At 29.8% G+C, this 12,176-nt stretch overlaps 1 protein-coding gene across 15 annotated transcripts in view; it reads left to right on the forward strand.

The window, feature by feature from the left end:
* Nucleotides 1-12,176, forward strand: part of LOC114131939 (lactoperoxidase) — a 50,262-nt gene that overhangs the window by 10,650 nt on the left and 27,436 nt on the right. For 14 of the 15 annotated variants that reach the window (XM_050210959.1, XM_050210953.1, XM_050210950.1 and 11 more), the window contains 3 exons: nt 8,173-8,306; nt 8,448-8,700; nt 10,980-11,197. In XM_050210959.1, coding sequence (XP_050066916.1) covers nt 8,173-8,306; nt 8,448-8,700; nt 10,980-11,197 — 605 coding nt within the window. The remainder of the gene's footprint in view (nt 1-8,172; nt 8,307-8,447; nt 8,701-10,979; nt 11,198-12,176) is intronic. The other variant, XM_050210961.1, reaches the window with a different exon arrangement.

Consider the following 12,176-nt stretch of genomic DNA (forward strand, 5'->3'; position numbering starts at 1 on the left):
CCCATTTTTTTATTTAATAATTTAGTTATTCAAAATCTGATTTTTTAAATAATATTTAAAGACCATAATATTTTAAAGTATTGAGAGTTCAACTATACTCAAGCAATATAATATACAGAAATACAAACTTATATTTTTTAAATGAGAATCCCACTTAAATATTGAAAATTAGTAGATCTCTATTATAAACACTTTTATGTACTTATAATTCAATATTTAAATGAAAAGTTTTTTTGCTATAAATATTTGTCCACTAAAGCAAAATATAAAATATAAATAATTCTGATTTAAGATTTAATAATAACAGTTTATCTTTAAAATCTTTATTAGAATACATTTATGTAAAAACTCGTTAGCGCGTGCACGAGTCGTATTATACGTTTACCAGGTAGTATTTATTCCTTCTTTTACACTCAATAAAACCAATAATTTCGTTAAGCGTTCAACTTCGTGTCTTTTTGATATTCCAATGACATTATTAAATTGAATAACACGTGTGTATATCAACTAAACGGATAACGCCAAAAAGTTTCAGTCGCACATCTGTGGTACAGAAACCGATATATTATTATTGTAATTCGCCGTGCACGATAAACATTTATAAAAACAAAAATATCTCGACGAATGGCGTATGCACCTATATCTATCTATAATAATATATTATATGCTGTGATAATATTTTGCAAAAAAAAAAAAAGTATTACATTTTAAAAAAGCAAAAAAAAAATCCGATTCCGAACGATCGCACTATTGTACTGCAACGATAAAGACAACTAGAGCAGAATCTCGGCACGCTGTTCAAAACAATAAATCAAATTCTGAAAAACCATTTACATTGTCTTCGAATATCAAATTATATTCAAAAAATAAAATGTATAATATATAGCACGGAACAAAACGGAACGCAATCCCGTTCGTAAAATCCTAAAATACAATCAAACAGTATTCTCTCGTCTCCGGCACGAATAATTTAAGCGGTTTTCCAACGCATTTTGAAGCCACGACGGCGCTCGTCCTTGTACTATAATATGACTAAGATTATGGTAATTGTTTTTATTTGCGCAAAAAACAATATCGCGCAGCATCATAAATATGTAATCATAATATAGACAATAATAATAGTATGTATTATTTTCGTTTGGCCAATCCAAATTTAATAACTATGATAGAAAGAAAAACACGTGAAATTATTTCTTATATATTTTGTACAGACATAATATTATGGGTATACTCATTGGCTAAAGTTGTAGGAGATTACTTGAAGGTAAGGTAGGTATAAACTACCAAAATGATGTCAAATCCTTCAAAATTAAATTATTTTTGAATAAATACTAAATATATACCTATAATTATTTGCTACAACTTCGAAATCAAACTCAATAAAAAATAATATAAAATACCATCACATAGTACCAGTATTACAGTATACAGTAATATATTTTTTATACGCCATATAAATAAAGATGATTAAAATTTTGATAAGAGAATAGTATTATGAATCATAATAAGGCCTTATCTAAGGGGGTTCACCCCCCCACCGAAATTGTTTCTAGTTATATGATGTGGTTAGGTATGCTATACTAAATTACCTATACAATGTTATAATAAAATTATAACACAATTTTTTAGCTTAAAACACTTCACGATATTAATTTCCAGTTTCGGCCTTGATTATGATCAGACTGAGTTTAACACAAACATTACATGTTTGTCAGTCGTGTATTTTATTCCATTTTCTAAATAGATACTATTGCATGTAAGCTTTTATGTAAATAATAATTTGTATTAATATGTCAAAAACTATAAAACTATAAATAGTCGGTAATCGTTTAGTGGAGAATCTACACCTCATTTGTATAATCAATATACAAAAGAATTTGAACTTCTCCTTCCATTAAATAAAAAATGTGTCCTAAAGTTATGCTATTATCATTATTATTATTTGTCACACGTTTTGTCGATATGTATAATATTAACCCCGCCTGTTTTCAACTATTTTTTCGATTCGCCATTTAAAGATTTTTTCCAAAACGTACCGAAATATAAAACCAAAACATTTAAATTTTAAACGATAACATTATGACTTGGCTAAGCATAATGTGGCCGATCATAGGAGAGATGTCGTGAATTAAATGAAAAAATTACTCACGGTACAGGATTAGAACCCGTGACTCACAAGGCCGGAGCGCCCCCGACCACCGCGGTCTAAACATATTAACCTCCATATTTTTCTATCTGGGCCAATGTGGCATTGTGTATGAATGAGGAAAGGACGTAGACTCTGGGGCCGTGTCAATCATTTGAACAAACTTAAGTACTTACTTGAATTTACTTCTTGATTAATTCTGGGTTTTTAAAAATTTTTATAGCTATGAGAAACTTAAAAATAACTTCTTAAAACTCCATGTGTGTTATGTACTGGTAATCACTGTTATACTAAATAGGCGAATACAAAAAAGTTTTTTGACTTTTTGGGAAAATGTTTGTCAAAAGTGCGAAATCTTACATACACATGGCGTGAGTACTTCCTCGCTCTTATCCGAATCTAAAACCATAAAACATAGTCTTCAGAAATAAAGAAAACTGTATTTTATATTTTTATTGTCATTATACGTGATATAGTATGCGTGATCGGTATTGCGAGTTATAACCACAAATAATAATAATAGCAATAGCATAAAGGAAGAACCGTAACAAAAACTCGAAACATCTAGAATAAAATATTATCCGATGAAAAAGGCCGATTATTATATAAAGACTCCAAGCTGCTTAATCCTTTTCCGTTTTACTTTCGTATGTCACTGTCTTTGCGACCGCGTGTCGTTCAAAATTATACCTTTATATAACCGACCGACGGTGACGGAATCGTCAATGCTTTGAACATTACGTAGTATTCCGGCTTATGTGAACTAAACCGTTTTATGGGAAAATACGAAGGAAAAAATATATTCCCTTTAAACTAAGTGTATCGATTTTCCAATCTATAATTCTTACGGAGTTGAATATAAGTAGGTTACATAATACAGGATCACGTTTATGACCATATTAAAAAAACAAAAAAAATGAAATTCTTTTTTTATGATAACGTTTAAATCCGACGATCGTCTGATCAGTCAAATAGTCAAAAAATGTATTCTTAATTTTTACGTTTCAAACCGACTCGAACACGTCTTAATAAAATAAAATAAAATTTACTAGATATACGTAGGTAGGTACTATATTTTGACGGTTTTAAAACCTACTATGTAATATTACAACTGACCCGACTATACGTAATAACTTTTGAAAGAAATAAGTACGACGTGATCGCAATAAAACCATAACTTATATTTTACGCTAACAAAAACGTGTGCCGTGTGTACCTGATGATGACAGAACTCAGTGTAGTAGGTATTTTATTTTAATGTGTTTCAATAATGTAATATTCAATTATTATTAAAGTGACGCGGCGTCTTAGATAGGCAATTTCACTACAACACCTAGCAATTTAATAATATCATGTAGTCGTTCTTTCGAAAAGCAATTCTCAAATGAAACGTACATCTCATACATATATCTCATTCTATCCCACATACTATCCTTAGTGAATATATTCTAACTGTAGATTTTTTTTTCTTTTAATAAATAATAATTATAAATTATTGAAAGAAAACACTGACACATCGACTAATCTAAAATTATAATACAATTCAATTTTGAATCCGTAAGTCGGTTTCCGAAAAAGGATAAAAAAAAACTGACGGTCGAGATTATGATATAATATTATATAAGTGAGTGTGTATTATAACCCCGGTAATATATTATGTATACGCGCGAGATATAATAGGCTTGCGTATAATAGTGAACGGCCCTCGCACGGTATCGGCTACCACGACAAAGAAAAATATAAAATAACACTATATTTTCTCACGCGACCTTTGTCACATAGTTGTTTTTGTTGTTTTTTATTTTGTTTTCTACTTTGGCTGCGATTTTTCCGTTTTCTCTCTCGAGCTTCCTCCTTTCCACGTATACACGCGCACGTGCGTGTATGTGCAACGAAGACGTGGTCGTAATTATTCGCTTTTCTAGGTAATTTATTAGTTGTCGCTTAATTACTACAATCTCACGGACGCGAACCGGCCGGGGAGGGGATGACAAATTAGGGGTTTTGACCCTTCGGCAAACTACGTGTGTGTGTGCGTGCATGTTTATACGTAATACCGTGGTGTATCCGAATTGTCCGCGACAAAGTCGGTGGTTTAGAAAATGGTCGTTGGACATAAGAAAAAAAACCACCTCGCAATATAATAATTGAACACAATATACTACACGCATTTACCGACTACGGGACTATTGTAATTTTCGCTCATTCATTTTCCGTAGACGTTGTTTATATTAATATTATGTATAAAATAATTTTCCAAACTTGTTCACTCCCATTTTTTCCTTTATGTTATAAATTGATTAATTAAAATTCTGATTATTGGAATTTAAGACTATACTTTAAATACTCAATCATATTTGTAGGTATTAGAAGTATCCTATAACAATTGAACGTCTTATTTTCAAATTAAAATCAAAATTTAAACTATTAGTTTTTGAGTTATTTGTTTGTGTATACTGAAGATAAAACATCCGTCATACAATATATATTATAAGTTTAAAATTAAAATAAACATTTATTAACCAACATTTTATAAATTGTAAAAATATTTTCCTAATATTATAAATACTGAATCTAATGACATATTTTATAAATCACAATTATGGTATGTTATCCTTTGTATATTTGTTTTAATAAATCATAAACTACTATGTAGTTTGAATTTTCATTTGGATACATTAATATTTTTAAAAGAATCATCTATTTAGGAATTTACAGTAATTAAACTTTGTTCTCGTCTTAAAAAAATAAAACTTTTCTCACCATAAAATCTTTATTAAATGGTATAAAAATCTAGATAATTGAAAGTATAGTCCTTAAATATAATATTTTAAAATTTGAATAAATTCATCAGTAAGGAAAAATCGGTATGAACACACTTGGTAAACCACTCTGTATAATTTATTCTCTGTATTTCACTAATTAGTTCAGGGTTTTTATCGCCGATTACGCTTTTATTGCTATCGTTTACACAGATATTACAGCGACAATGAATTTTACCATAATATGTGTTATTTATTTACTCATAAATTATGAGTAAATTTATATTACATTTTTAGACTCAGTGTTTTGTATTTACTCATCTACAATTATTAATCAAGTTGTTGTATATTACATTTGTATAATTTTATTTAGTTGAAATATACATTTAATGCATTAAGAGAACCCAAAGACTAATGAGCTAAATGCTGTATTTTATATATATATATAATTAAAAAATAATAAATTAATATGTATATTAAATAATGATTGACAAACTGATGGACGTTGTGTAATATTATGTGATATCACTTAATCGGTAAATTTTTAATCCTATAATACCTACGTCAAAAATGTAACCCAAATAGTAGTGTATAAAATCTTATATGCTCGTAAGACGATAGCGTATATATATATTAATGACGATCATGGATTTCTGTCAACAATGATGTGATCAATGGTCCGTAATACAGCGGTCTTTGGAAAAGGTTATCGACAGGATATTTAAAAAATTGTAATCGAAGTTTATTAAAAAGTTATTTTTATCTCGATGTTTATACCATAGAAGATACATAACACAAGAATCGTTCAAAAAACTGATGATAATAACAATGTTATATTTTAATCGTGTTTCAAAATCATGACCGCCATATCGCGATCTTCCTGTTCGACAAAATATCTCATATAAAACCGTGTCGCCGGTAACGAAATTCCTCGAAAACACTATATGCAAGGGTAGGTACTGTACACATATAATATATGTAATCAATTTTTTAAGTCCCTTTTTAGCCCTTTAAAAATACGTTTTCGTACACTTCTCTTGTTTACAAATCTGGCATAATATATAACCCGGATTCCGAGTAAATATAAACTTGTGCGTATATATTTTGTCTTTTAGGTATGATAAAACTCGTTGAGACATCGCCGTGCAACGTTATCTTATTTTATAAACAATATAGAACAGCGACGTAAATCATTGGAAAATAGATATCGTAGGTATTTCAATTTAGCCTTCATCATCATGAAAGCAAATCACGATTTTGTTGTGTTTGTATAAGGATTTGCATTATGTTTATGATCGTCTACGCGTCAGCACTAACGATTTGAAGAATAAAATATACATGAGGCCTGAAAATATATTTATGCATTAACTGTATATATAAAACAGTAAACTGACTAACTGATCTACCAAAAAGCTAGGTCTTCGTTAGTTATCAAAGTGGTATATTATAAATATACGTGTTAAGTTAGATTATTTTACTTTGAAATTAAATTTATTTTTTATTGTTTGATCGATTGATACTCGTCCAACAGTATGTTATAATATTATGAATAACAATTGATCCACTTAACGTATTTTACCTCTATTTCACCTAAGATTGGATTAATACACTACTCCATAATTTGATTTTATAGTTCAAAATTCTCCAAATGTAATAATTATCTATTAAATGTATCTATTTAAAACAATAAACCAAAAAAAATAAATAAAATAAAATACGAAATGAAAATTTTGCTGTTGTTCATAATTTATTGTGAATAACTTAAAATATGATAACATTAAAAAATAGTTAAATAAAATCCAAAAACGTTAATGTTTTCTTAAATAATGAATATCTCACGTTAAATGGATCACCTCCAATATAATCCACTATGATTTTATGTTGGTGTAATAATAGTATCTACAAAATATTTCATTACCATCATAATGCCGACTGCAGTATTTACATAAAGGGCGTTTTTATCGTTTGTTTTTCGATACCAATCTTGCTGTGTCAGTGAATATTGATGATTTATTGCAAACACAGATTAATTATTTTATTTTGTCATGAAATGTACTCAATTCTTACTCTTATAATGTCTGTTCTTAATTTCAAAATGATAAGATAGACCCAATAGATAGATTACTATCTTACGTAAGCCATCAAACGTGTGGTAAACAGTATATTATTGGACGAATGCTGTTTAATCATTTCATTTTCTCAGACATTTTACGATCATTATTGTGAACGAAAAACTATCATTCGATTTCTTCACGGTCTAGAAATGTTCAATAAATAACGATGTTCAAAATACACAAATACAATCTGTATACATTATTAGTCAATGAGTGATTTGAAAGGCCTTATGGAACGCGTATTTTTTGTTTACCGATTTATTACGATTTTCTCGTTTTGCCTTCATTTTTGTATTCTTATTTCCCATACAATAACGCTATACAAGTGTTGGTTAAAGCCTAATTCGCTGTATTTAATTTAATGACGCCATAATGTTGAAATATTATTATACGTGTAATATTTTATAATTATGTATATATACGCGTAATAATATTATACATTATACTTTGCATTTATTTCCTACTAATTAGTATGCAGTATGGTAACCGGTGGCTTACTTTTATAAGCACCTCGTTTCAATTATTTATTGTTATTATTATTTTTTTTAATTAAGATTTTTCTCTCTCTAAATGTTACACTCAGTTTTTAATGCGTAGATTTGTGTATTAATTAATTCTTATCAATTTTCAATAAGTAATACCAATTTCCATAAGAATTTCCAGACTATTACGGTGGATGTATACTACTGGGTCTAATATTATATCAGAGTATTTATATGTGTATATAATATTATAATATATGGTCGTAGGAGCGGACCCTACGAGTAGCCTTACGGTATAGTTTAGTTTTAAATTTATCTATAGCACCTTCTAAAAATAAAAAACTGCTTTGAGTCCTTTCGATTAATTTCGTTTAACCACGACGGAGTTTAGATTTCGTTCCGGCTGCAAGTACATTTATCCTTATATAGTTTATATACGCGTTTAACAAATTCGACAATAAATTAAGCTACTATGGTCTAGTTGTAGGTATAAATTTAATAGTAATAGAATAATAATAATAATAATACGATGTCCCTAAAAACCAGATTTTATTATACGGACTACGCGTGAAGTACGAGTTACAAAATATATACTCATAATAAAACTTGCCGTTATTATTATTATTATTATTGTAAGCAGTAACCGGACTTTATGTGTTATTCTTTAGGTCGTTGATATTAATGGCCGTTATATTAGGCACGTCATATTACGTGGACCGGAGTCAAGGTGACTCGACAGTTATTCAACCGGCCCAGACGGCGACGGTGGACACATTGTTGCAGCTCAGATGGCCCTTACAAAGTCAGTGTCACGTATTTTAATTTAACTTGTGATGTATTGTATAATATACGAACGAACTATACTTATATATATATATATTGATGTGTTTTATTTTTCATGCTTTTAATTTCACCATGGCGTGCTCGCGCGGGGAATGAACAGCAGATGAGGGAATAACGGCGACATCAATTATTCAGAGGACAATCGTTATAAATGCGACCGGGGACGACTTAATGTCCGTGGCGGAGGGAGGCTACAAAAGTTTGAAAGCCAAAGAGGATTTGGAAAAAAACTTTCCGACAATTGATGGCGGGACTCCATCATACCGCCATCAGCAAGTGATGAAGTCCGGCCCCGAATCGATAAGAATCGCGCGGAACGGTTACGTCGAAAACATTGCGACTGAAAAATTGAGGTCGGCGCTTCGTCGTCAGACGACCCCTTGGCACCCGCACGCTCATCAACCCTACTCCTCACGACCACTACCCATGGCGCACGCACGACCCCCCAACCTTGCCAATTCCCACTGCCAGAAACGTTTCGCGGAAGTTATTGCTTGTTTTTATTTTCTCTACCAGTCAGTATCATCTTCCGGGCTGCTCTATAATAATAATAATAATAATAATATTATGTAATATATAATATTATTATGTAGCGTTCCATACTAGATTTTCATTTCAATTATTCCCTTCTCCGCTCCTTGCCACCGACAAACGCCGACTCATAACATCGCGACAATAACGTCTGGGGTTTGTACATTAATTGTCGTCGCTTTCTACGTCGCATAAAACTATTTTTATATCATTATGTTACAATATTTTTGAGTAACGATCCCGTCATAGTAATATAATGCACGTCTACTGCGATAGAGCGCTTGATGATCAATCGGTTCGGTTTAGAGTTTTTCGCAATAACGAACCTCTTCGCTAAGCACAAATCGTGATTTTATGTTACACGGGTAATCAGAGCTGACGACGACGACAATGACGACGATGATCATGATGATAATGATTATGATGATGATAATAAATGGAAAAAGGAACAAGCAGAGGACCTCTTGCAACCCGATATGGTTTTTTGGGGTCGGTCACTGGGGACGTACATACGCTATTAAGTACAACGAAACAACACCGTGCTAATAAAACAAAACAAAAAATACATAAAAAATTCTACCTTCATTACGACTACGTGCGCGTAAACCATATTAATTTATTCATTTTTTTTTTATTTTTTTTATTTTTTTAATGTGTTGGTACACTTTTTATTAGATAAACATTTTTAAAAGCGCCTTTTGCACATTTTTTAAATATCGAATGTGAACCAACATTTTTGTATCAAATAATTTCTCAGGAATTATTTTATTATTCAATTTTACACGGTTGCCTATATATTGTATGATATAAATTTAATTATTTCGAACACATTAAAATTCCTTTGATATCAGCGAAAATTTACTCAAATACGATTTAAGTTCCAAACTCTGGTCATTCTATGGCAAATATTGAATTTAATTCGTTGCGATATAGGGTACCTTATATACAACTATATGAAGAAATATATTGTCTGTTATCAAAAGTTTAAATTAGTAGAAGTAACTTCAACAGTCATCGATATAAGAGTAGGTATGACAACTAATCAAATAGCATGTAAAAGCATATTATTGAAACGTTTCAGAGGTAGTTCATTTTGAAATAATCAAAAACGCGGCAATAGAGTGAAAAACTGAAATCAAGTAGTAAATATCATTACTAATGATTCATTAATATATATTATAATATAGTTAGCATTTCTGTGTTGTTCAGATATAATTGAATGGCTCATTTAATTAATACGTATACCGCTTTCAAATATTGATTTTATTTATAATCACTAAATACGATATGTATTATATTAAATGTTTGTATAGTAAATATTAAATAATTTGCGTGTGCGTATACTTAGTATTATGGGATGATGTCAATTTACCCAATAATGTGATTAACGACGAATTTGATTTGGCTGTAATAATTAACTACGAAAGTTCTTTCGAATAAATTTTCAAATTTGAGCTATTGGATCGTATCACTCAACCTAACTGTTCTACATTTTAACTTATTACCAAAGTTGCGAAAATTTATGGGTTGCAACTTCATGTTTTTATAAACTTACGATACAGACGATTCAATGTTGTTTTCTATTCTGAAGAAAAGTCGGTTTTAAATAATGATGATAAAAACAACTAAAATCAATTAAACTATGACAAAGAATTTATCGAGGAAAATCCGTTAATGATAAAATTGAGCTATATATTGATTCTTGTAAAGAAAAATGCTAGGAATGCAATTTCATATTTTATCTTAACACTTAAAATTTTATTTCTATTATTAAAATCTATCTATCAATACTAAATCAAGTGCAACATGGGAATAGTAAGTTTTGAATTATCGTTCCACTACTATCGATATTTTTATAATACAATTATCGATTAACGAATCACAATATTCGACCATACATCTACTGTAATATAACTCACCTATTTAAGACGTGATTTATATAATCACTATATTGCATTCCTCTACTCTCACTGGCACGAATTTAGGCTTCTACTAATGCAAATTCACTTTAATATGTCGCAGTTCACGTAATCCAATCAGAATACCAGACGAGTATTTAAAATAAAAAAAATATATATAATTTTGTCTCTCGGTGATTTAGGCTGCTGTTAAACGTCACGAAAAACCAAGACGTTACGATATTGGCCGAAAACGTGACCGTTTTCAACAACACTGAGTGCATGAGTCCCGAACCAGTAATTTGTCCGCTCCAAAGCCGTTACCGGACGGTAGAAGGCATTTGTAACAACATCTTTGAGCCGCTCAGGGGTGCAGCGCTAATGCCATTCCGCAGAGTGTTGCCGGCCGACTATGCAGACGGTACCAATATAATATGTTTATTAACATAATATTATTATCATAATATAATTTATTATTAGATAATATAATATGCTATAATATTTTACGTCTTAATTAAGAGGATGTTAATGATGTTAGTACACTATTTGTACTTTTTATTTAAAATAAATTTTGGGCTGACATCCTCTTAACCAGTGGTTCCCGATCTTTTTGACACTATGGACCACTTAGATGACAATTTTCGATACGTCAATTTATATTATGAATTTATTTTTTTGAAATATCTACTCGTTTGGATGTTAAAAAAAATTTGAAAATTTAATTCAGAGTTGCTTTTAAGCTGTTTTTATTGTAATTAAAAAAAAAAAAGACAAAATTGTGAAAACTTACAAGTAATTTTGTAGTTGGAAATTCATAAAATTTTTAATATTTAAATCTAAGATTAAAAAATGCAACACAAAGTTTTCCTTCAAATAACTATAGAGAAAACTCGAGCGTTATAATAGAAAACATAATATAAAACGTTATGAGCGTCTAAATTTTAAATTTTTACGAAATCGCGTAACGCCTACGATTTCACTTATTTTAAGGCTATTTATAGGCATTTGAAATATTCATTTTCTTAATTTGTTTTTTTATAAATATCGATTATATTTTTTTGACTAAGTCAAAATACTTGAAAATTTAGTACAAAATTTCTCGTAAGTTAGTCGTATAGTGATTCAAAAATTATAAAAAAAATTTAGGCGCAATGATGTCTATCATTACATTCAAATTTAACACACTCATTTTAGTGACTTACTCTATGTCCAAGGTCCATTCGATACCTGTTGTACAGTAGAGCGTTACCCACTTGACTACTCTTTTTTTTCAAGTATTATTGTATAAAATTTTCTGATATCAATACATAAATACCTATATAGTTTATTGTTTATAAAAATTTTAATATCTTCCCTCTTTTTTGTTTTTTTTTTATGGTTCAATATATTACCTATGTACG

Source organism: Aphis gossypii, chromosome 1 (genome assembly GCF_020184175.1).
Source record: "Aphis gossypii isolate Hap1 chromosome 1, ASM2018417v2, whole genome shotgun sequence".
NCBI lineage: Eukaryota > Metazoa > Arthropoda > Insecta > Hemiptera > Aphididae > Aphis > Aphis gossypii.